Here is a 22,390-nt window from a genome sequence, read left to right on the forward strand (position 1 = left end):
AAGGGCAAAGTATGGTCAAACAATTGGTTTCAAAGTTTCTAAACAGACATCGTCAAACAATAAGCGTCTGTAGTCCAACGGTTAGGATAATTGCCTTCCAAGCAATAGACCCGGGTTCGACTCCCGGCAGACGCATAATTTTTATAAAACTGTCGTTTATTTTTAAACTCTTAAATATCTATTTCGATTTGAAACGACGTCGTTTTCACAGTATGACCGTATCTGTATAAAAAAGATGATATACAGTATAAGCGTAGTATGTTGCGTGCACGCGCCGAACAGTATCGTGTGGCCACAATCACTCGGCTCAACCGTCTCCACCACACGCTTAGTCCTCCTCTTGTTTTTTCAATTTGTTTCCGGCGAATCAGAAGATATTTGTTTGTTGTTGTTGTTCATCATGGCGGGCGCTTGCGGCACTTCGATTAGGCATCGTCTCATTGGTTCTTCTTCGGTTGTTGAGCTTTCCAGGTTGATTAATCGAGCTGGTGTTCCTTTCTCTGTGCGGATCTCTACTAGAACCAGAGGACACGGTGGTGGTTTAACTGCACCTTCCTCTCGTGAAGAAGGTCCTTCTTGTATCTTCGTTGGACCGATTGATTCAGCACGCAAGGAAACTTTAGAAGCTCTTTATCGCCAAGTACGCCTAATAAAAACTTGTTTTGGTTTTTCAAATTCGTCTCTGTGGTTATGGAGTATGTGTATTACTCAGAAATTGATTATATACCAAGTTAATTTTTGCTTCTTTTGAACCTGTGAGTGAGTCTGTGAGATAGTACTTAGTTCTTGGATTCTTAAGCGAATCCTATGAATTGTGATGAAACTGTTGATTATATTCATATTGATTGATCTTGTTGGCTTAAATCTTTAGATATTGAAGTCTGCTTTATGATGCTTTATGATGCGTTATGTATAGGCTAAGGATGCGTATTACAATGGCAAGCCTTTGATAGTTGATGACATGTTTGACAGAGTTGAGGTATGTATGATAACTGTTAGTATATGCTTCATATGTATTTACTTGAGGTTAATATAGTTTGTAGCTAAATGAAGTTGGATTTGCTTTCTGCAACTGTTGCAGCTTAAGTTGCGGTGGTATGGTTCAAAATCTGTTGTCAAATACCCTCGGTGCAGCCTATTGCGGCAGTCAACATATGCTGATGCAGAGGTACAATGTGAAACAGATTGGGCCAAGTTTTTCATTTTGACCACACTATGAGATTTGCAATTTTATTTATCCTTGAGATTTGGATTTGTTTGCTGATGATTGCTTTTCAGTTTTTTTTAAATGTCATTACAGTGATATAATTCCCGGAATATTGTTGCTCGAACCAACAAGTTTATGCATTGTTTAGTTTTCTTGGTCAGTTTCTCTCTCGAGAAAATTATCTATTTTCTTTTCGTCTGATGTTGAGATAAATCCTTGTAGGACAGGATGATGCATCACAAGTTGTCCTGTTAGCTACCATATGGATCTTGATTTTCTTATTTGGTAGCTCGGCTTGTGTTTTGCCCACGTTTTATGGCCTCGGCCTAGTCTATGGAGGAGATCCGTTGGACTCAGGGCTTATCTATAGCGGCCAATTGTCATCTTCTGTGCCTCTTTTGTCAAAGTTGAACGGCATCCTTCTCACCGTGCTAGGGCCTGCTTTTGGATATCCGATTGCATCTTCTGCAGGTACCAGAAAGCAAACAAGATTTTACCTGTAACTGGTAATAGCTGTCACTTGCTTCTGTTGAGATAAAGAATGTTGTTTGCAGTAAAAGTACTTCAAGGGTTATGGAGAAATGACTTAACGGCTCTAAGAGGAGACTGCCCAAATTGCGGGGAAGAGGTCAAATATTGGCTCGTAATTCTTTTGCAGCAGCAAAATTACAAAATCGTTGTGTCTTTAGTTCTCGTAACATTTGACTTTAATGAATTCGTGTAGGTCTTTGCATTCGTGAGATCCGATCAATCAAACCGATCAGCTCACAAAGCTGACTGTCATGTTTGTGAGTGCACTCTGGAGTTTCGTACCAAAGTGGAGGTAAAATTACTATGTTTCCCTTATTTTCTCTTCATTTGCAATTTGCTTCTGCGGTTACTTTTAGAACGCTGATTGTTGTGGTTTGAATGTGAACCAATTTCTGGCTTAGGTAGTCCTCTGTAGCTTTTCTAACAACAATGATTGTTTTTTTTTCTTACTGCTTCAGAAATCTACATCACGATTGGGTAGAAAATGGGTTTATGGCAGGATATACCTTGTATCAAGGCCAAGGAGAGATCGGCGTTCCAAACTTACATAATCTGACAAATGAAGAAAGATTTTTGGGAATTGGTTCTACTCAATTGTGTATTGTAAAAAGGATATACTAGAAAGCTTTTGTAACATTCAAAATATTCATAAAATTGTTACTATAACGTTTTGTCTCTCGTAGCCTTATCTTCAGACATTTTACAAAAAAAGAAAAGAAAAGAACAGAGATTCGTTCCAAAGAAGTAATGAAGAACGAGCATTCGCTGCTGAGTAAAAAGAATGTAGCTCAGGTTGTTTTCAGAAATGTGCCAAGCTATAGACAAGAATCCATGCGAGCTGAAGACACAAGATGAAACAGATTCTGTTAAACCTTAGAAAAAATACTGTTGAAAAAAGAGTTTGTACTGTTGAGATGAAAAACAAACTTACCAAAAAGAGAGTAAGTGACGCAAAGAGACCCTCTTGGAGTAAAGCTGCGTGGCCTCCGAAATCTTCTTCATCAACCTTGAGAATCATTGCATAGTAACCGTAAACGATCCCTGAGGATATCGCCAAAAACCTGCAAAAATCCCATCATTAGTTCATTGCATCACAAAGTTTGTGCTAAACATGGAGGCTTTAAAGCAATGTGATAAAAAAGCTGTAAGGAATAATCAGAGGGTTCAGGCTCGATGCCTATGAAGAAGATGAAACACCAAGAAAGTGAGAGTGATAGAAACAAAGCCAGAACAAGATAGGCTAAAGATTGTATCTTTGCATGTTTATTACCACCAATCATTAAAACAAGATGAAAATGCAAACGCAAAGAAACAGTTGCAACCTTAGTACAAGTGTATAGAACACTTACAGAATTATCCAAATGCCTCCAACAAGTGGAATAGTTCCCCATAACAATCCACAGATCAATCCCACCACTTGTCTAATCCAATGCAACACATCTCCCAGTTGATCCTGCATCATCATCATCATCATCATCATCATCATCAACAAACCAAAACCCAATTCATCATCATAACCAAAAAATAACTCAAAAAAAATTGCAAGAGCTCAATTTCACAAAAAGCTTGAGCGGATCAAATTACTAATATTTCCTTACTGATTCAGAAAGATCGAGTACGAAGCTCAATCAAGTACCAAGTTTTTAAAAAAAAGTCAAAGGAGCTTGCGAGATTTCCGGACATTACGGAGGAAGAAGAAGAGTGTTGTTTGAAGTACCTTGTCCCAAGAAGCATCGGGATCGAACAACTTGGCTAGTTTCGATGGGGACAAGTGAACATTCTGGTGATTGTCTTGTTGTTGCTGTTGCTGATTCAACTTGGTCGATTTCGATTCTTTCATCCTCGATTTACAAACCAAAAACCAAAGCTCGAAACTTTCGATATCGAGAGAATCTGAGAAACCTTGGAGTGGACGAAGAAGAAGTAAACAAATTAGGGTTCTTATTAGATTCAGGAATTAGTTTTAAGTGAAGAAATAGTGGCTGAGTCGTGAGATTATTATTAAACTGTGAGTGCCATTCATGTTTTTGGATCCAAGAGATTCAGACTGTGATTTAAAAGATTCAATATCAAATATTTGATCCATTTTTAACAAAAAGAAATTACAATTCCACTCATTGTAATTAATTACTATAGTAATCTAGCTTTTTTGGAAATTTTGGATCTGATGCCTCAAAATAATGCAATTTATCATTGTGGTATGTACCTTAAACAAGAATTTTCCAAATTCTGACTTTGGAATCAAATTTTGATTTGTATAAGAAAAATACATTGGTCAACTTATTCATTTCGCTTATTGGTATAATACATTCATATAGTTTTTGGTTGGTAATTATAAGACGTAATATAGTTAAACTTACAAAGTTTGTAATAAGACTAAACAAGTAATTCTGATATTGAGAGGTTTTTGCCTCATCAAAATAAATATTTGATTTACAAAACATGTTTAAAAATCAAAAAATCAAATTGGTAAGCATTAAAAATAAAATAAAGTATCCTTAATTAGTTGTTCCCTAATTAATGACTTAAAGAATTTACAGTAGAAGTCCTCGATATTTATAGAAACTACAGATCGAACTCATTTCTAGTTCTATTTCTTTTAGTCTCCCTCCCTCCGCGTAGGAGAAGCTTCTCCGAGACTTGTCTCTCTGATTTGATTTGATTTGAAGAAGACGCTTGATCGAGAAATTTCTCTGAGATTCATTCATTCATAAACAAGGGGTTTTACAGAATTTTTATTATACAGAGCGATCTGGTTTTGAAAAAAAATATGGGTAGCCCAAAGAAGAACGAGAACAAGGGCTTCTTCGCCGCCATGACTTCTGGCTTCTCCTTGTTCGGTAGCGCCATGCCGAGATCCGTCAACGAGTTAGTTTCTTATCAACTTACTTGTTTCTTATCTCTCTGATTTCTTTACTAAAGATGAAACCTTTGCGTCTTGAGTCGCTGTGATTGTGTGGATACTCTGTTTCCTCTGGGCTATAAGCTTTATTGTTTGATTCTTCAGGTGTTTCATTGTGTTGAATTTTATATTACAAACATGGATATTGCTATTATTTATTCTTCACCAGCCAGCCAATATACAGATCAAAGTTTGTTAACTTTTTTTTAATCATCCAAGTGAATTTTGTGTTATGCTACTCTGAGATCTTCTTGATTGGGTCTTCAATCAACGAGAAACCGTGTTGGTTTTGCTAATGGCTGTTCGATGCATTTTCGTTTCAGGTCGCCAAGTAATGAAGGAGTTGAGGTCATAAATCCTGATGGTGGCAAGGAAGATGCAGAAGAGGAAGCTCATAAAGGAAGGTGGAAGGACGAGGTAAGTAATCGTTGATACTTCTCCTTAGGTTCCTCATGTTTCCTTTACTTACTTAAAGAAACTTATCTTTTGTGCTTAATAGGAACGAGATAGTTACTGGAAGATGATGCAGAAATATATAGGTTCGGATATTACGTCAATGGTGACTCTTCCTGTTGTTATATTTGAGCCTATGACTATGCTCCAGAAGATGGCTGAGGTTAGTGTTATATCTAATTCTCGTGGGTTTGTAAATTTTGTTGTGCCCTTTTTGTTTTTCTTTTATGTCTGTGTACTGTAGTGTATAACATTTGGAAATTTCTCACAGATACTGGAGTATTCCCACTTGTTGGATCAAGCAGATGAATGCGAGGATCCATACGTACGTTTAGTGTATGCTTGTAAGTATTCAAATTAAAGACTCTTATTGACTTCTGATTTTGTAACATGTAAGTTAAGAGTTTTGTTTTTCTTGTGGTTGTATGTGAATTTTTATTCAGCATCATGGGCTATATCTGTTTACTTTGCTTTCCAACGAACTTGGAAGCCATTCAATCCTATTCTTGGGGAGACATATGAGATGGCCAACCATGGTGGAATTTCTTTTATTTCTGAGCAGGTGCAGCTATACATTTCACTGTTATCTGCATAGCTGATAATGACTAATTCGCAATAAGTTGCCTATTTGGATCATTACAAATAAGTTACTTTGTCATTTCAGGTTAGCCATCATCCTCCAATGAGTGCTGGTCATGCAGAGAACGAGCACTTCACTTACGACATCACATCAAAGTTGAAAACTAAACTTTTGGGTAATTCTGTTGATGTTTATCCTGTTGGAAGGTAAGCTTTTCTTATCTATTTTCCACTTTCTCACTTTGTCTGGTAAAGGCCCTTGTCATTAAGGAAGAAACTGTTTGCTGCATGTACTCTTTCCTTTCCATAGTGCTTTAATTTCTATCTGCAGTCAAACAAAGGAATCCGACCATTCTTCTGTCGTTTTTTTAAATGAAAGAGATACAAGAGACTGTTACGTAACTACTGTACTAGTATCTATTATGTCTTATATTTTCATCTAGCTCATCCAGTTAGTCTATTGGTTTGCAGAACTCGTGTAACCCTCAAAAAAGATGGTGTGGTTCTGGATTTGGTGCCGCCTCCCACTAAGATTCACAATTTAATATTTGGAAGAACCTGGGTTGACTCACCTGGGGAAATGATCATGACAAATTTAACAACTGGAGACAAAGTTGTACTTTATTTCCAGCCATGTGGATGGTTTGGGTAATTAACAAGACATTACTTCATCTTCTTGTTTAATATTACACTGTTCATTTTGTCTAGTCTTGTAATCCCGACATGCTTATTAATTGGAATTTGCTACCTTGATTTCAGTTCTGGCCGTTATGAAGTTGATGGCTACGTTTACAGCGCAGCTGAAGAACCAAAAATCATGATGACAGGAAAATGGAATGAGAAAATGAGCTACCAACCTTGTGATGCTGAAGGGGAACCTCTTCCAGGCACAGAGCTGAAAGAGGCATGTCGCTTCTTTTCCGTCTTACATGTTTTACTGGAGTTAGCTAGGTTGTGTTTGATAATACTTTAGCGTTTGCTTATGCTTTTCTTGCTTTCTTCAGGTGTGGCATTTGGCTGGTGTCCCCAAAAACGACAAATTCCAGTACACTCACTTTGCTCACAAGTTAAACAGCTTCGACACTGCGCCTGCTAAGCTCTTGGCTTCAGACTCGCGTCTACGTCCTGATAGATATGCTCTTGAGCAGGGTGACCTTTCTAAAGCTGGTGCCGAGAAGCACAGGTTCTTCATCTTTTCTTCCTTCTTTGTCACTTGTTGTCATAATGTGAAAGTCTTTTACTTGCTGTTATTCCCATAGCATTTCTCTCCAGCGTGGAACAAATACTATCTTGCATTGGGCCAAAACCGGTCATATTTTCATGAACTAGGAAAAGATACTTTAAGAATGATTGCATGTTAGATTGTAGAAAACATCAACGTTATGCTCATGAGGTTCTTCGTGCTGTCTTTTTTTTTTTTATCTCAGCCTTGAGGAGAGACAAAGGGCCGAAAAGAGGACCAGAGAGACAAAGGGACAAAAGTTCACACCAAGATGGTTCGATCTAACGGATGAGATAACAGCTACACCATGGGGAGATATTGAAATATACCAATTCAACGGGAAGTACAAGGAACAGCAAGAGACAGAAGCAGGGAGCTCCAATGAAACGGACCTCAAATCAATCGAGTTTAATCCTTGGCAATATGGTAATATATCAACCGAATGAGGTAACACTCTTATAGGTTAATAAGAATGCTGTGGTACATGGACTCTCTTGAAAGTGAGTTCCATGTAGGTTTTTAACTTTGTTCCAGGGTGAAAGAATTCTGATTTATGTAGTTTTGAGTGATAAAGAAAAAAAAAACATTCAAAATTGTGTTTCTCTCTCATTGTATCTTTGTTTTCTATTTCGATCAGAAGCAATTATGTTTGATGACAAAAAAAAAAAAAAGCAATTATGTTTATTACGTTATTAATAGAGAGATATGTGTTATTATACTTTACATTCCATTTTCTTTTGTCCACCCATTACTTATCTGTTCGTTTTTACTGTTTTTGGTTTGGTTTTAATAATCAATTTAAAATATATGCAGTTAAAAAAAGATGCTAAGTTTTGATGGTGAAAGGAGTATTTTGCTTTTGTTTAATAGTATATTAATGTTCATACAGTCAATTATTAGTTTTGGTTTATGAAGATGCTTTTGGTCTAGTGGTTACGTCGATCAGTGTTTTTACAATAATATATCAACGATATATATATATGTGTGTGTGTGTAAGATGCGATTTTTAAATGTGAAGATATTTCCCTAGTTAATATGATGATGTAATTGAGATAGACGAACGAAACTAAAGTATAAAACATTAATGAAGCATGGGACGATCTCACCCCAAAAAAAGAATGAAGCATGGGACGAATAAATAAATTATTAATTAATTGATAAATGTGAATCATATTTTTTCTTCTCAAAACACATAAATGCAATAATATTGAATTTATTCTTACCAAAAAAAAATAATATTGAATTAATTAGGATTGATGATAATTACATCATGTTTCGGATTGTTTTTTTTTTGGTTCGTTTTTTTTTCTATTTAAAGAACAAATTTGTTCCGTGTCATCTTCATTTATTTCACTGGTCATAAGGAGTTGTATAAAATGTGAGCCGCCTTGAGTTATGAAGCAAACCATCTTTGAAAAGTGTTTTCTATATGAATCATCATCATCATCTCTTCTACGTCAAACCATCTTTGTTCTCTTTTTCCTTCGTACGTCAGATTTGTGTTTATCTTAATTTTCTTCTAGTAAAGCAAAATGATATACAAAAATATTACTAGTACGTATTTTCTTTAATATAAACAACTAATTAATGGATATACGAGAGCGTGTGTGTAAGAGAAACGACGAGATTCTTGTTAGGGTTTCGTTCAATGGTAGAGTCACAGTCACATGAATATGAGAAAGACAGACGTCATGGAAACTTTGTGATTATGATATTGGAGTATAGTGAAATTAGTACATATCATATATTTAAGATTAGCCTAACTTTCCTTTAGCTTAGACTATCTTACTCATATAAATACTTGTAATACACATTCATTTTACACTTAACTAGGTCCGGACCCGCGATACATCGCGGAGGAAAATTACCGGATTTTTAGTCTTTTGTACGTTGCGAGATAATTTTATTTGTGTTTGCTTTACTTTATTTTGATCAGTAATTAAATTTTATCATTTTTAGATTGTATGTGTTGGTTTCGAATATGTTCAAAATTATTTAAATTGTATGATTTTAGTTGGATTGTTAATTTTAGAACAATATGTGACATATATACATGTATAAATATTATACAATGAAAAAAAAATATTATACAGTGAATCATTTTTAAAATTTAGGGATTGACCCGCGGTACACCGCATAATCATAAATACATGATTTTAACTTGGACCTTTCATGCAGTTTTGTAAAGTTGCAAATCTCTAGAATAAACAAATAAAGAGCCAATAATTTTTTATTTCTTATCGTGTTTAAATGTAAAATCTGTGTTGATGTTACAATTCATAACAAACACTCTTGATATGGTATCAGAGCCTTGAGCTCGATCTTTCTTCCGCACTCGATCTTTCTCATTCATCTTCAAGCATCCATGACCATGTATAAGAAATCCTCTACCAATCGTCAAGGCCTGAGTATGGTCCTGTATAAAGCAATGATCAGAATAGAAATGAGCAGAACTATATGATACGTTTTTGTAACCCTCACGAGTTTGGTTTCTCTCTACTTGTCATCAATTTACTAAACCTTGTTTTTTTTTTCATTTCCCATATATTTATTTGACCAAGAAATGTTATATCCACCAATTGAATACGTACTAAAAAAAGAAATACTCCTATCAAAGAAGATTCATTTAGATAACTACAAAAGTCCAAATTAAGTATTCCTAATTTCCTAGTACTGGATTATATCCGATCGATACCCAAAATTTTAATATCACAAAGAACCAAATTAGAAAGTAATTCAGATTTTATTATCTTTTATTAACATCCGTGAAGAGAATCATTATCCTAAATAAACGGACCAATAGATTTCCATCTATCATGATAAAGCCTTTCATTATTTCCTCAATACGTATAAATAATATATATATATATATATATATATATATATATTTCATCTTATCCCTTTTCAAAGGATCAAAGGTGGTTGGTTTCCTATCAAAAAAAAAAAAATAAAAAAAAAAAAAATAAACATCACTATTCAGCTATAGAATATTTACAAAAACACAAAATTGTAACAAACCAAAAATATTTTATCATCATTTCTGAAACTAAATGTTCTATATATACATGAAACATATAAGATTATCGGTATTTACTTAAAACATGTAAAGATTATTCCTAAAAAAGGTATTGGACGTGTAATCAAAAACTTTAAGCAATTTGTTTGGATTTAATTAACAACATTGAAAAAGTGGTTTATGCTAATCTTAAATGGTTAACATTAAAAATATTTGAGTTTGCCACTCTCTTCTCTAGATAATATAATATAATCACTGTCATAGGAACAGGCCCACTAGTTAGGTCCAGGGGCCCACTAGCAACCCACCCAAGCTTTCTTATCTCTGAACTGAACTTAACGCCGTTTACACACTTCCTTCCAAAATTATACACAACACGACACCGAACTCGATGCCGTTAATTCTACGACGTTTATTTTTTTTTACGGTCCTTTTTTTTTTTGTTGAATTAGCCTTGAGAAGTTTTTGTAGTTTTCGAATTATATTAAGATATAAGCTATAGTTTACTAGTTACCCAAATAACAAAAATTATTCTTATTCTTTTTATTGTATAAGCTATAGTCTAAGTTAGATCTACCTGCCACGTGACAGAATGTCGTATGGTTTACGATTAATAATATACTAACAGGTTTTATCTCTACTAAGCCTTTATATATTACAACTTTATTATTTATAGAATCCAACTCCTCTTATATTATTATTATTCTTTTTTGTTTAATGAGTAAAGATATATAGATATATACAGTATTAGTAATAAATAAAATAAATGTGTAGTTATAATATTCCATGTAAAAACCTTAGATTTCTTCAAAGATATAAAGTAGGATTTATTTTTAATTAACTTTGTTTAAAATTATGGGGAAAGAAAAAAGTGCAAGTAAATAATGTACATTATCAATAATATTGACATGGAATATTCTGATTGGGTAGATTCGAGAGTGATGTGATGAATTACAACGCCGCCACGTGTTGAGATCTGAGGGATTACAAGCAATGTAAAAGCGTGGCGAAGAACCTGGTTTATAGGTGTTGTGTGTCGACCGGTGATAGCCTGTGAAAAAGAAAGAGTGTAACCGGTAGATCCGGTGGGTACAAGGTCAATATAGGCACAAAAAGGGTTTAAGCAAAAAAAAACGTGGTCGTCTTTCTTAAGGGTTTTTGTTTTTTTGAAGCGTTTCAGAGAGAGAGAGAGAGAGAGAGAGAGAGAGAGAGAGAGATTCATTTGTTTTTTGCTTTGTGGTGAGAGAGAGAAGATCGCATCGTGTGGGTAGCGTTTCTAACAAGTAAAACAAAAAAAAGGAAAAAAGTTTCCGTCACTAAGGAAGGAAGAAGGGAGTTTGGTGTGAGTCCTTGGTTTGCGTTTTGTCTTTCTTTTGGTTTCTCCGATCTCGCAATTGCCGTGTTATTCGCCGGAATATTTAAGTTTGAGATTTCAAGGTCAGAAAATTTACAGTTTTTTTTTTTTTTTTTCTGGGGTCTTCAGAATTTTCGTTTTTCATGCGAATTTTGGTATGAAAATTTCTGGGCATTTTGTGAAAATTCGTCGATTTTTTGTTTTGTTTTTTGCTTTCGTCGATCTGTGGAATCCCGATCTGAGATTTAGAATTCTTATGCAAACCCTTGATCTGGTGGTCTCTTGATTTTGAGATCGAAGTTTTTGGTCCATCTGTTTAATTTTTTTTTTTAGGGTTTAGGGTTTTTATCTGTAGAAATATTTGGAAACGACGTTTTGACTTTCGATTTCAGATCTTATAATCGATTAGGGTTTTAGGGTGGTTTAAGCTTCTCTTTTTTAAAAAAACTGGGCTTGACCCAAAACCTTCCAAACCTTCCTTTTTTGCTTCATGCAGTAAACCCAGAGACAAAACCTTATTGTTCTGTGTTTTCATATCTTAAAATTCTGTTTAATCTTTTGGTCTCGGTTTTGTTGATTTCTATGTCTATTTCTAATTTGATTTCTTAATTTATCTACAGGTTGCGAACTACATTTACAGGATTTCGTTGATTGGTGTGATAATAAGCCATTGATCAACTAAGCTTCTTTCGTGTGCCAATCACATCATCGTGTTATGCATTCTGAGAAATGGTGTCGCATAAGTGTGTAGAAGAATTTGGATACAAAGGCTCCTCCCTCTTACCTGCCAATGCAAGAGCACCCAGATCCGCCCGGGTTATTTTCCCGTTACCTTTATCGCTCTCATGTTTAATCATCTGTTTATATGTTTACTTACTTTTCATTTTATTTTTGTTTTGGCCAGAAGAGGCGCAGTGTCGACAAGACCGTAAGTGCAGATGATAATAATATGTGTGCAATTGATTTATTGGCCACCGTAGCTGGACACTTGTCATTTGAGAGTGGGAGTTCACTCATGTCTGTAGACAAACTGATTGAAGACCATCGTGTGAAGAAGGAAGTCCCGGAAGAAGAAAAACCTCTAATGCCAGTAGCTTTTTCCGAGGAAAATCCTTACCAGGGATCTTTAAGCCCCTGCGGATTCAGTTCTGTGATTAATGGCAAACTAGAGGATGATGCAGAGGGTTTTAGTTACTCTGGTGCTACTGATTCTTGTCAAGTCAGCAACTTCAGTCAAGATATAAAACCGGTTATCGATGGCGATGCTGTAGTTAGTGTAGGTAGTACTAGTAGAACCCAAGTGCCATCAATTGGGAACTGTGCTTCTCATGGTCTTCGGGATGATGTAAATTTGTTTAGTAGAGATGATGATGAAAACTTTTCTGGGTACGTTCGCCCCCGTGGTACAAAAAATTCACCTAGGTCTGTGCCGCGTATTGGGGACAGAAGAATCAGGAAGATATTGGCTTCTAGACATTGGAAAGGAAGTTCAAGACATACAGGTAGCCTCTCTTGTCTGTTTGACATTTTTTTAATACATTGATGATGGGTTTTGTTTTGATGACATGGATTTGGTGCTGCAGATACGAAACCGTGGAGAAATTATTACTTGCAAAATCAAAGGAGCTATCCTATCAAGAAGAGGAAATACTATGACCACATATCTGATTCAATTACTGATGATTACCGTCTGCGCACTAAGATGCATAGAGGTAAAAGACTTTTTTCTTCTAATCCTCTGTCTAGATCTTGTAGCTTTTTTTGGTTATTGTAATGAGATTTTGTACATTTGATTTGCAGGCAGCAGAACAGTCTCTTCGATGAAAGGTCAAGGTGCATCCTTTGTGTCAAGCAATTCCCATGGTAACAATGGAGTCTCATTTGTCTTCTTTGACGGCTTTATTTATTTATGAGAGTGAATAAGCTAACATGAGAATGTATATTTCAGTGAAACTACGGATTAAATCCTTCAGGGTGCCTGAGCTTTTCATAGAGATTCCAGAAAGTGCTACCGTTGGCTCTTTGAAGGTAACATTACCCATGTCTCCATGTTCTCTTAATTTTGTTTTCAGTTTAAGAAACTAAGATCTTAATGATCCTTTGGCTTCATGCAGAGAATGGTGATGGAAGCAGTGAGCACTTTACTGAGCGATGGACATCGAGTGGGTCTGATGGTTCAGGGGAAAAAAGTCCGAGATGATAATAAAACCCTTCATCAGACTGGGATATCTCAGGATAACAACCACTTGGATTCACTTGATTTCAGCCTTGAACCCAGCTCAGAAATGCCTCAACTGCTAACTAGGTACTTGTATTCACCACTCAAAGCTGCCACTGCGTTTAGTAAATCAAATCTTTTGTGGCTTAAGTTCTTATTTTGTTTTCCAGTCATCCGTTAGAACATGCTTATAAGGAGATGCTACCTGTATGCGAAGCTGCTACTACCCTGGACAATGTGTTGGAATCTGACCATCATGACTCAGCACTATTCCCATCTGACTCATTAGGCAATAATAACATGACAGAAGATTCTAAAGCTATGGTTCCTATGGCGCTCACTGATTTGTCTCCTTCTGGAACACTTTGTCGTAAATCTAAAAGAAGTGAACAGCAACAGCAGCAGGCTGCACAGCGCAGAATCCGCCGACCTTTTTCAGTAAGTGAAGTAGAAGCACTTGTTCAAGCAGTTGAGAAACTCGGTACTGGAAGGTAAAAACACTAATACATCATAGTGTTGGCATTTTTGTGATTATGAGTAGTAGAAGATGATGATTGATGTTGGATGAAATATGCAGGTGGCGAGATGTTAAGCTTCGTGCTTTTGAGGATGCAGACCACCGCACCTACGTTGATCTTAAGGTTTGCATTTTAATATGTACTTTAAATTTTGATAATGCTAAACCCAGATCACATGATTAGGTCCGAGAAATCAGCGTTTGGTTCTGTGCAGGATAAATGGAAAACTCTGGTTCACACAGCTAAGATATCTCCACAGCAGAGAAGAGGAGAGCCAGTGCCGCAGGAACTTCTAAACCGAGTGTTGAACGCTCATGGCTACTGGACACAGCATCAGTTGCAGCTGCAGCAGAATGTGAACAAGCAGCAGCAGGAGACACCTTCTCAGACAGAGGCTCTGCTACTTCACTAATTGAATTTGCAGAAGCTTGGAGGTGGTCACTCCATTGTGTATTACTAGTATTGATGATATGTAAGATTCTGAAATAGATGCAAAGATTTGGTCTTTTTACTCGTTTATTGGTTTCTTTTGATCTTGTTAACTTTCCCAATGTAAAGTTTTAACTGGAATAAGGTTTCCTGACCAGTTTAGGGCTTTTAGAGGATCTGCTGTACATCTTTTGTCACATTCTCATTCTCTTTATACATTTCTTATCTAAGACTTATTTTTCAGTTTTGCTCGTTTTAAATGCAATTTGTAATTCAGGAAAGATAACCATTTAGACGAAAGAGCACATTATCCAGTCTTGTACTTACTCTGTATCCAAGAGTGTCCATCGTATGAAACGGCAATGTCATTCTCACAAACTAATGGAGATAGTCACGTTCCAACGACCACACTTAAAGCTATCACAAACTGGTCTGATCGGTAGATCCATGAAACTATTGAAAATAAGGTTCAGATTTTAGGCTAAACCGATCTCTTCTCTGAACCGGAAAACAGCAAACCGGATAGTACTTCAATTAGAAGAAAGCCTCTGAGAGAGTTGAAGGGTTTATCGACTCTCTCTAAACCCTCCTTTTGTCGTTTCTCGACATCTTTCAGAGTTCAACGCCGTCGACTTGTTCCTCTCCAACCAGCGAGTCCGGCGACCACCTGTCGAGCTTCTTGTTGATGTTGGTTCTAGTTCTTGCAGATTTTTAGCTGCTGATAAGGGCATGAAACGGATCTGCTCGTTTTCAAGTGTTCAGCTTTGTAAGTAAACTTCCTTTTTTTTTTTAAAGGTGCTAGCACTGGTTTTTGCTTCTTGAAGTATTTTGATTTGTGTTAGCTCACTGAACTTGAAAAAGGGTACAAAAACAATTATGCTGAACAAAGGAAATGAAATTTTGATCATTCACAGATTAATAATGAATTCTTCATTACCTTATAGAGATCAATTTGAATATATATATGCTCTCATTTGTTTATAGAGATCAATTACAGTTTGGAATCCTTCATCTAATACGTGTGTGTGCGTTAGTCTCTACAAGTTTCAGAGCTTTAGCAGTGCCACGTTCCTTGAATTATCCCTTGCAGTCTCTCAAGCGTTCATCAGTTCGGATGGAGATTGGTAACTTATGCTCTGGTCTGAGAACCGAAACTAGCTCGCAGCCAAGGGGAGCATTGATAGTTCTTGAAGGTCTTGATCGCAGCGGGAAATCAACGCAATGCGCTAAGCTTCTCTCTTTCTTGGAGGGTTTAGGACATCCCACTGAGCTCTGGCGATTTCCTGATAGAGAGACCAGTGTTGGTCAGATGATATCCGCATATCTCTCTAATAAGTCTCAGTTAGATGATCACACAATTCACCTCCTTTTCAGTGCCAATCGATGGGAGAAAAGGTTCTTCTCTTTTTTAGCTAACTCATTGGTTTGCTTCTTAATGATTTAGTAACAAGACTTAGGAATTCGTAACATTTTACAGATCATTGATGGAGGAAAAGCTTAAAACAGGAACAACACTCATTGTGGATCGTTACTCATATTCTGGTGTAGCTTTCTCAGCAGCTAAAGGTCTTACTATTGATTGGTGTAAGGCGCCGGAAGTTGGATTGTTGGCTCCAGATTCAGTACTTTACCTCGACATTTCACCTGAGAGAGCTGCTGAGAGAGGTGGATATGGAGACGAGAGGTATGAGCGAGTGGAGTTTCAGAAAAAAGTCGCAGACTTTTATCAAACTCTACGCGATTCTTCCTGGAAGGTAAAAAGGATTAAGACTCATTGTTTGTTCCCGTGCAGAGTAAGATTAGATTTATAACACAAAATAAGAAAAGAAAAAACCTTGAAATGTTTGTGAATGATGCAGAGAATAGATGCAGGTGAAGCCATGGAGGAAGTAGAGAAGAAGATTCAAGAAGTGGTATTAGATCAAGTCAAAGAGTGTAGTAAAGGAAAGCCTCTGAATCTCCTCTGGTCATCTTAATGGATTCTAATCAAATCTCCAAGTGTTGTTTTATTGAGTCATACATAGTAATTTACAAGTTTGTGATTTTGGAAGGGAAAGTATAATTGAAGAAAACCACTAGAGACATGATACACTGGTTTGGGCTGTATAGAAGCCCATTGATAGATCCATTTTTATATTTGCTAGCGTCAGTCATGACGTCTCCATCAATTATATTTTCGTGTAAACTAATTGATGCGCAATTAAGTAAAGCACAAATGATTAAACGATACTGCATCAGGTTAAACTAATCCCATGTTGAAGAATAATCAGCGTAATTAACAATAGTATCAGTAGATAAATCAATTATTCAAGTTCCAAGATAAATCAATAGTTTAAGACAAACTTTAGCCACGCGCTCTCGGTCGCACAAAAGGCATAAAACTGGAGTATATGATTGGACGGTGTGTATCACGCGCATGGGAGATAATGTGTCTCAGGGTCAAAACACAACATTAGATCATTACAAAAACAAAAGTACAAAAACCCAAATCGAATGATTGATTAAAACATAGCATTAACATAGAGGTGTTCACACTAGGTGGCAAATTAAGAAGAAAAAAGGAGTTAGTATTAAATACGTATAAAGATGATAATTAAAGGTACTATAATAAGAAATTAAGAACGAGAGAGCACACGAAGTTAAGAAAAGCAAAAATATATATTTGGGAGATAAAGATGAATGTAGACTAACGAAGTCGCATTCATCAGTAGAATAGTCATCTCTATCTACCCCCATATTTCACCTTTTCATTGACCTTTACTGTTAAACACAAGACTATTCTCTCTATACGAATTGAGTGATTGATTCACTTATCATTATTTAAAAAGAAATACTCATTAATATACAATGTCAAATGACAGTATTAAGGAATCTAATCGCGTCGTCTTACGAACTCTGACTGGTCAAGAAAAATGTAGACAGAGTCAAAGATATGAAATGATCTTGTTAATGCCGACAGAGGAATAAAATAATTTGATTAGATTAATAAAGTACTAAACAAGAAACAATAATATTACAATAGGCTTGGTATCCACGTTCCCTTCATCCAAAATATATTTGTCCAATTCCTTGCACATCAAGATTTTTTATCTTTGTTTATTAGTCTATACTATTATACAAACAAACAAAAAATGTTTGAGTGGAAATAACGTTCATGAAAATGAAGCACTAATCAATGTTCCAGTTCTAGAGTTTAAAGCTGTTTAGACGGTTGCTTAGGATTATAAGTTAGAAGGGAAAAAAAGCTTATTATTCAATTGATTCTATATTATTTCTACATTAATCCGATGGAAAGCAATCTAAACCTCTTTAGGATCGGAGTGTATGTTGCTATATAAAAAAAGAATAAAAGAATAATATTTCTTTGTCATATTGATATTAAAGCTTGCAGTATCTGCTTCTTAGCTGATCGTAGATTCGTATGGACGATTCTAAACAATAGAGCTTTGGAACACTACTAAACACCATATGCATAAATGGAAATAAGGAATAGTTCAGTAGTTGTTAGAATTTAAACAAAATTGGTTTGATTTGTCTTTTTTTTTTTGAACACCAAAATTGGTTTGATTTGTCTAAAATTCCAAAAGTTGAGTAAAGGTAAGTGACTTTTTTTAGTCTCACGACCAAGCAAGGCAAGTGGGAGATATCAGAGATAAAAAAAAAGATAACAATCAAACTCCAAAAAACACCTATAGAAGTAGTTGCAGATAGATCCGACACTAATTAAACTAACCTTTAATAATAATTATTGTATGTTTTCCATTTAAATAACTTGATTGATCCCCTTTTTGTGGCTGCTAAGTGGTTTCCTCGAAAGTTCCATTTTTTTTTTTAATTTCTCATTACAGGAAACGAAAAAGAACCATTTAAAGCTCTCTCTATCTCGAGCCTCAACTGTGTTCACATGAAACTTCGCACCGCCTTTCTTCTCTTCGTTTAAAGAAAACAAATAAAGCTCTCAACTTTTTCTTTTCTGATAAACTTTGACAAAAGCTTTCAACTTCATCATCATCAGTGTTGTTGTTAAACATGGACGCTCTGCTTCAAGTTTCAGTTGATGGATTCAGATTTGAGAACGGCGGATCTGGGTCTTGCTGCAAACCCAGAAACAATCTGGAATCTGGGAACCATCTCTTCCCCGGTTTCCATGAGGCTCAGAGTCAGAGTCAGTCATCTTCCCCCAACGATTCACCTCCATCTATGTGTTTGGATAACTCTCCTGTTCTTAAGTACATCAATGACATGTTGATGGACGAAGGAGATTTCGTCGGTGAATCTCAAGACAATTTGGCTTTGCAAGCCGCTGAGAGATCCTTCTACGAGATACTTCAGCAACCATCTTCAGAATCTGATCAGACCACTAGTTCCTCCGATCAAAACTCCGGTGGTGACCCTTTTTTCACTTCTATCAGCAATACTACGACCTCAACAGATTCTGCGGCGCTGGTTTCGAGTGGAGAATCACAGAGGAAGTACCGCCATCGGAGTGACGAAGAAGATGATCTCGAGACTAATCGGAGAAACAAACAACCTGCAATATTTGGCTCCGAGATGGAGGAGTTGGCGGTAAAGTTGGAGCATGTGTTGTTGGTATGCAAATCGAACCAGCAAGAAGAAGAATCAGCAATATCGAAACAGAGCCAACCAAACAGAGCAGGACGAGCAAAAGGTTCATCAAACAAATCCAAGACGCGAAAATCTAATTCAGTTGATCTGCGGAGTCTCTTGACGCAATGTGCACAAGCTGTGGCCAGCTTTGACCAGAGAAGAGCTACAGAGAAACTCAAGGAGATAAGATCACACTCTTCTAGCGACGGAGATGGGACACAAAGACTGGCTTTTTATTTTGCAGAGGCGCTTGAGGCACGTATCACTGGGAACATCCCACCACCTGTCTCTTCTCCGTTTCCTTCTAGCACAACTTCGATGGTGGACATCTTGAAGGCCTACAAGCTGTTTGTTCATACTTGTCCCATCTATGTAACTGATTACTTTGCTGCAAACAAGTCAATCTACGAGCTTGCTGTGACAGCAACTACGCTTCATATAGTTGATTTTGGCGTTCTCTATGGCTTTCAATGGCCTTGTCTGTTACTAGCCCTGTCTAAACGACCGGGAGGACCACCAAAGCTCCGGATAACTGGAATCGAGCTGCCACAATCAGGTTTCCGTCCTTCAGACCGGGTCGAAGAGACTGGTCGAAGATTGAAACGGTTCTGCGATAAGTTCAATGTCCCGTTTGAGTTCAACTTCATAGCGAAAAAATGGGAAAGCATCAGTCTTGATGAAATTGTGATCAATCCAGGAGAGACAACAGTTGTCAACTGCATTCATCGGTTGCAATACACCCCGGATGAAACTGTGTCACTGGACTCTCCACGAGATACGGTTCTGAAGCTATTCAGAGATATCAATCCTGACCTCTTTGTGTTTGCAGAGATTAATGGCATGTACAACTCTCCTTTTTTCATGACGAGGTTCCGAGAAGCGCTTTTTCATTTCTCTTCACTCTTTGACATGTTTGATACCACAATACAAGCAGAGGATGAATACAAAAACAGGGCACTGTTGGAGAAAGAATTACTCGTGAGAGACGCGATGAGTGTGATTTCCTCCGAGGGAGCTGAGCGGTTTGCAAGGCCTGAAACCTACAAGCAATGGCGAGTTAGGATTTTGAGAGCCGGGTTTAAGTCAGCAACAATAAGCAAACAGATCATGAAGGAGGCTAAGGAAATCGTTAGGAAACGTTACCATAGAGATTTTGTGATCGATAGCGATAACAACTGGATGCTTCAAGGATGGAAGGGAAGAGTCATTTATGCATTTTCTTGTTGGAAACCTGCAGGGAAGTTACCAAATAATCATGTAAACATCTGAAAATGTTACTTCTCGATTGCTTCATTTTTGTTTCCCAATGGTATTGTAGAATATGTTTGATCCCATGAGTGGAATGCATCTCTTTTTCCTGCAAGTACACATCGGATTCAAACCTTATTGAAAAGATAAAACTGTTTTTATCATAGATCTGGAACTACCACAAGCATACAACACCGAAATAGAATTTTCAAAACTTTTGGCTATAATTTATCAAACGGGTTGCAACACCAAGCCAATCATGATACAGACAGCGCAACATATGATGTACTAGCACTGTAGCACATATGAACCGATAACTAATGGCAAAATAGGTTGCTGCAGTTAGCTAAATTAAACCCTATTTGGTTTGAGGTTTTGGTGGCTTCAAAACGCTCCAGTCCACTTTCTTGCTCTTCGGTTTCTTGAAACCATTGCCTTTATAATTGCTCGGTGATGGTTTGTCACTGCTTCTCGGGGACTTGTTTGGACGGTTTAGTTCCTCAGAGACTACCTCAGACTGTTTTCTTTTCAGGTCACCATTCGTTTCCCGACTAGGCTGAACCTTCGAATTCTCCGGTTCACTGAAAGAGGATGCATCTTGACTAGTTATAGTTTATAACTTTAAAGAGAAGCAAAACCAAAAATATACCAAATGATAGGTGATAAAATCTACTGCTAATGCTATCAACAACGACTTCATTTGACAATGGATCTCCATCGTTGTTTTGTTGTACGTACACTCTCTGGTAAATTAACTGTTGAGAACCAATAGGATAAGCAAAGAGTACAGACCTAAAAGACATTTTTCCTCCATTACTGCTAGAGCTTGTGGCATCTGCTTTTCCGCCGTTTGTTGCCTCTTCATTCAATTTCTAAAGAGAGAACAATTTTATTTCAGAAAGCTGAAAGGGAAGAGCATCGATTGCAAACTATTCCAGGCCACAGCGTCACACAAACACACACTAACCTCGATAGAGGGATTGAAAGACTGAAATGACATGCGTCCTAACAATGCTCCTGGCTGAGGATCCCAGTCTGTTATAACCACACTGCATCAAAAAATAAATCAGACATTAGAGAACACTACCAAACACATAACATCAGATACTGACAACTAAGAAAACTATTGCAATATTGTTACAATTCGTGAACACAGGGAAGTCAGAGTAGTTGAAAGTGCCGCGAGAAACAATATCAATCAAGATCCCAAAAAATAAGAACACGGGGTAGAGAACACATACACAATGTCCTCATTCCCAGTAATCTGATGAATACAAAACATTAACATCAATTAAGAAAAAAGAAAAGAAACGGTACCACTTCTTTGCAACAGTGCCGAGGGAAGGAAAATCCCCATGAGGCTCTTCATCAGCCTTCTTCTTCTCTACTTTCAGAGCAGACCTTTGCATAAACTATAGCCAAAGAGCATCAATTAATTCTTTGTTCATGAACCAACATATGACGAAACAACAAGTATATTGTCTCTCAGCCAAAACCAGATTACTCAACTAGGAGCACATGATTGATAACTGATGAAAATTTCCGCTTTTTAGTCCCAAACCAATACGATAACTGGTGCTAAGCTCAGTGCTAAAGGTTATTATAGATACGAGCCAATACAGACCCCATGAATCAAAATCCCAGCAAAACAGAGATAAAAAAAGTTTAATTTTAAGCTCGAATTTACGGGAAAAAAAGACCAAACCCATTCTAATCATCAAGTAAATTCTTTCAATTTCAAGGTCGTGAAGATAGAAGAAGGTAAAGCGCAGTCATGTCACATGGAGAAAGCTACTTCAAATAAGAAAGAAAAAGATAGTACCTTTAGATTTTTCAGAGTGCTACTAATCTCTCTCTTCGCCATTGTAGCTTTCTTAAATCACAATAATTACTCCCAACACGAGATTCCCGGTACCGGAGAGCAGAAATAGCTCGAGTGTTTTCGTTTTTAGGTTTAGATTTCCGATTTGAAGCTTCGTCAAAAAAAAAAAACAGATATTTTCCTACTTTAGGTTTAATTGATCAAAACCTAACCGATTCAAACCATACCAAATTGAAACATTTAATTACCAAACCAAGATTACATTGGTTTAGTTGTTGGGTAT

General features: G+C 36.7%; 7 protein-coding genes and 1 non-coding gene across 10 annotated transcripts; 6 read left to right on the forward strand and 2 right to left on the reverse strand.

The window, feature by feature from the left end:
• The first annotated feature begins 63 nt into the window (after window positions 1-63).
• On the forward strand, window positions 64-135 carry TRNAG-UCC. The gene has a single exon. It is a non-coding gene; the product is annotated as a tRNA-Gly (tRNA).
• A 155-nt stretch (window positions 136-290) lies between these two features.
• LOC17874676 lies at window positions 291-2,413 on the forward strand. The gene is made up of 7 exons (XM_006280652.2): window positions 291-640; window positions 917-979; window positions 1,082-1,168; window positions 1,435-1,678; window positions 1,762-1,835; window positions 1,932-2,030; window positions 2,197-2,413. The coding sequence occupies exons 1-7, from the start codon at window positions 401-403 to the stop codon at window positions 2,287-2,289; spliced, it is 900 nt and encodes a 299-aa protein (XP_006280714.2). The 5' UTR covers window positions 291-400; the 3' UTR covers window positions 2,290-2,413.
• On the reverse strand, window positions 2,382-3,827 carry LOC17876759 (uncharacterized protein C20orf24 homolog). 2 transcript variants are annotated; one of them, XM_023777690.1, is made up of 4 exons: window positions 3,456-3,827; window positions 3,088-3,191; window positions 2,666-2,799; window positions 2,382-2,576 (listed from the first exon to the last, which is right to left on the reverse strand). In XM_023777690.1, the coding sequence occupies exons 1-4, from the start codon at window positions 3,576-3,578 to the stop codon at window positions 2,554-2,556; spliced, it is 384 nt and encodes a 127-aa protein (XP_023633458.1). In that variant the 5' UTR covers window positions 3,579-3,827; the 3' UTR covers window positions 2,382-2,553. The 2 variants fall into 2 exon arrangements, with proteins under 2 accessions (XP_023633458.1, XP_006281309.1); XM_006281247.2 differs by having other exon boundaries at window positions 2,670-2,799; window positions 3,456-3,808.
• Window positions 3,828-4,336: 509 nt separating this feature from the next.
• LOC17876441 (oxysterol-binding protein-related protein 3C) lies at window positions 4,337-7,617 on the forward strand. The gene is made up of 10 exons (XM_006280384.2): window positions 4,337-4,606; window positions 4,964-5,057; window positions 5,140-5,256; window positions 5,365-5,437; window positions 5,537-5,655; window positions 5,758-5,879; window positions 6,144-6,320; window positions 6,432-6,576; window positions 6,677-6,855; window positions 7,100-7,617. Exons 1-10 carry the CDS (start codon window positions 4,509-4,511, stop codon window positions 7,338-7,340), a joined length of 1,365 nt encoding a protein of 454 aa, XP_006280446.1. The 5' UTR covers window positions 4,337-4,508; the 3' UTR covers window positions 7,341-7,617.
• Window positions 7,618-11,096: 3,479 nt separating this feature from the next.
• On the forward strand, window positions 11,097-14,672 carry LOC17876626 (telomere repeat-binding protein 1). The gene is made up of 10 exons (XM_023783218.1): window positions 11,097-11,347; window positions 11,885-12,080; window positions 12,169-12,766; window positions 12,848-12,976; window positions 13,065-13,127; window positions 13,213-13,292; window positions 13,379-13,569; window positions 13,653-13,973; window positions 14,060-14,123; window positions 14,215-14,672. Exons 2-10 carry the CDS (start codon window positions 11,994-11,996, stop codon window positions 14,410-14,412), a joined length of 1,731 nt encoding a protein of 576 aa, XP_023638986.1. The 5' UTR covers window positions 11,097-11,347; window positions 11,885-11,993; the 3' UTR covers window positions 14,413-14,672.
• Window positions 14,673-15,027: 355 nt separating this feature from the next.
• Window positions 15,028-16,618, forward strand: LOC17875326 (thymidylate kinase). 2 transcript variants are annotated; one of them, XM_006280766.2, is made up of 4 exons: window positions 15,028-15,195; window positions 15,464-15,824; window positions 15,907-16,183; window positions 16,289-16,618. In XM_006280766.2, exons 1-4 carry the CDS (start codon window positions 15,159-15,161, stop codon window positions 16,403-16,405), a joined length of 792 nt encoding a protein of 263 aa, XP_006280828.2. In that variant the 5' UTR covers window positions 15,028-15,158; the 3' UTR covers window positions 16,406-16,618. The 2 variants fall into 2 exon arrangements, with proteins under 2 accessions (XP_006280828.2, XP_006280827.1); XM_006280765.2 differs by having other exon boundaries at window positions 15,099-15,195; window positions 15,520-15,824.
• Window positions 16,619-18,191: 1,573 nt separating this feature from the next.
• Window positions 18,192-20,400, forward strand: LOC17877260 (scarecrow-like protein 11). Its single transcript, XM_006281922.2, has one exon. The coding sequence runs from the start codon at window positions 18,459-18,461 to the stop codon at window positions 20,304-20,306; it is 1,848 nt and encodes a 615-aa protein (XP_006281984.1). The 5' UTR covers window positions 18,192-18,458; the 3' UTR covers window positions 20,307-20,400.
• A 30-nt stretch (window positions 20,401-20,430) lies between these two features.
• Window positions 20,431-22,258, reverse strand: LOC17876985. Its single transcript, XM_006281139.2, has 5 exons — window positions 22,108-22,258; window positions 21,603-21,697; window positions 21,253-21,334; window positions 21,078-21,157; window positions 20,431-20,866 (listed from the first exon to the last, which is right to left on the reverse strand). Exons 1-5 carry the CDS (start codon window positions 22,147-22,149, stop codon window positions 20,644-20,646), a joined length of 522 nt encoding a protein of 173 aa, XP_006281201.1. The 5' UTR covers window positions 22,150-22,258; the 3' UTR covers window positions 20,431-20,643.
• Between the last annotated feature and the right edge of the window lie 132 nt (window positions 22,259-22,390).

Source organism: Capsella rubella, unplaced genomic scaffold (assembly GCF_000375325.1).
Source record: "Capsella rubella cultivar Monte Gargano unplaced genomic scaffold, Caprub1_0 scaffold_8, whole genome shotgun sequence".
Classification (NCBI taxonomy): domain Eukaryota; kingdom Viridiplantae; phylum Streptophyta; class Magnoliopsida; order Brassicales; family Brassicaceae; genus Capsella; species Capsella rubella.

Bases quoted from the DNA above. Each gene is read 5' to 3' on its own strand.
- LOC17876441 (XM_006280384.2), top strand. From the start codon at position 4,509: ATGGGTAGCCCAAAGAAGAACGAGAACAAGGGCTTCTTCGCCGCCATG. The intron at 5,656-5,757 runs GTGCAGCTATAC...TTGTCATTTCAG, and splicing joins TTTCTTTTATTTCTGAGCAG to GTTAGCCATCATCCTCCAAT. The intron at 5,880-6,143 runs GTAAGCTTTTCT...ATTGGTTTGCAG, and splicing joins GATGTTTATCCTGTTGGAAG to AACTCGTGTAACCCTCAAAA.
- LOC17876626 (XM_023783218.1), top strand. From the start codon at position 11,994: ATGGTGTCGCATAAGTGTGTAGAAGAATTTGGATACAAAGGCTCCTCC. The intron at 12,977-13,064 runs GTAAAAGACTTT...TTTGATTTGCAG, and splicing joins GCGCACTAAGATGCATAGAG to GCAGCAGAACAGTCTCTTCG. The intron at 13,974-14,059 runs GTAAAAACACTA...TGAAATATGCAG, and splicing joins GAGAAACTCGGTACTGGAAG to GTGGCGAGATGTTAAGCTTC.
- LOC17876985 (XM_006281139.2), bottom strand. From the start codon at position 22,149: ATGGCGAAGAGAGAGATTAGTAGCACTCTGAAAAATCTAAAG. The intron at 21,698-22,107 runs GTACTATCTTTT...CTTTGGCTATAG, and splicing joins GCACTCTGAAAAATCTAAAG to TTTATGCAAAGGTCTGCTCT. The intron at 21,335-21,602 runs GTACCGTTTCTT...TTTTTGATGCAG, and splicing joins GGCACTGTTGCAAAGAAGTG to TGTGGTTATAACAGACTGGG.
- LOC17875326 (XM_006280766.2), top strand. From the start codon at position 15,159: ATGAAACGGATCTGCTCGTTTTCAAGTGTTCAGCTTT. The intron at 15,196-15,463 runs GTAAGTAAACTT...TGTGTGCGTTAG, and splicing joins GTTTTCAAGTGTTCAGCTTT to TCTCTACAAGTTTCAGAGCT. The intron at 16,184-16,288 runs GTAAAAAGGATT...TGAATGATGCAG, and splicing joins TACGCGATTCTTCCTGGAAG to AGAATAGATGCAGGTGAAGC.
- LOC17876759 (XM_006281247.2), bottom strand. From the start codon at position 3,578: ATGAAAGAATCGAAATCGACCAAGTTGAATCAGCAACAGCAACAACAA. The intron at 2,800-3,087 runs GTAAGTGTTCTA...GGATTTTTGCAG, and splicing joins GGAGGCATTTGGATAATTCT to GTTTTTGGCGATATCCTCAG. The intron at 2,577-2,669 runs GTAAGTTTGTTT...TTGTGTCTTCAG, and splicing joins CGTCACTTACTCTCTTTTTG to CTCGCATGGATTCTTGTCTA.
- LOC17877260 (XM_006281922.2), top strand. From the start codon at position 18,459: ATGGACGCTCTGCTTCAAGTTTCAGTTGATGGATTCAGATTTGAGAAC.
- LOC17874676 (XM_006280652.2), top strand. From the start codon at position 401: ATGGCGGGCGCTTGCGGCACTTCGATTAGGCATCGTCTCATTGGTTCT. The intron at 1,679-1,761 runs GTACCAGAAAGC...TGTTGTTTGCAG, and splicing joins TCCGATTGCATCTTCTGCAG to TAAAAGTACTTCAAGGGTTA. The intron at 1,836-1,931 runs GTCAAATATTGG...GAATTCGTGTAG, and splicing joins GCCCAAATTGCGGGGAAGAG to GTCTTTGCATTCGTGAGATC.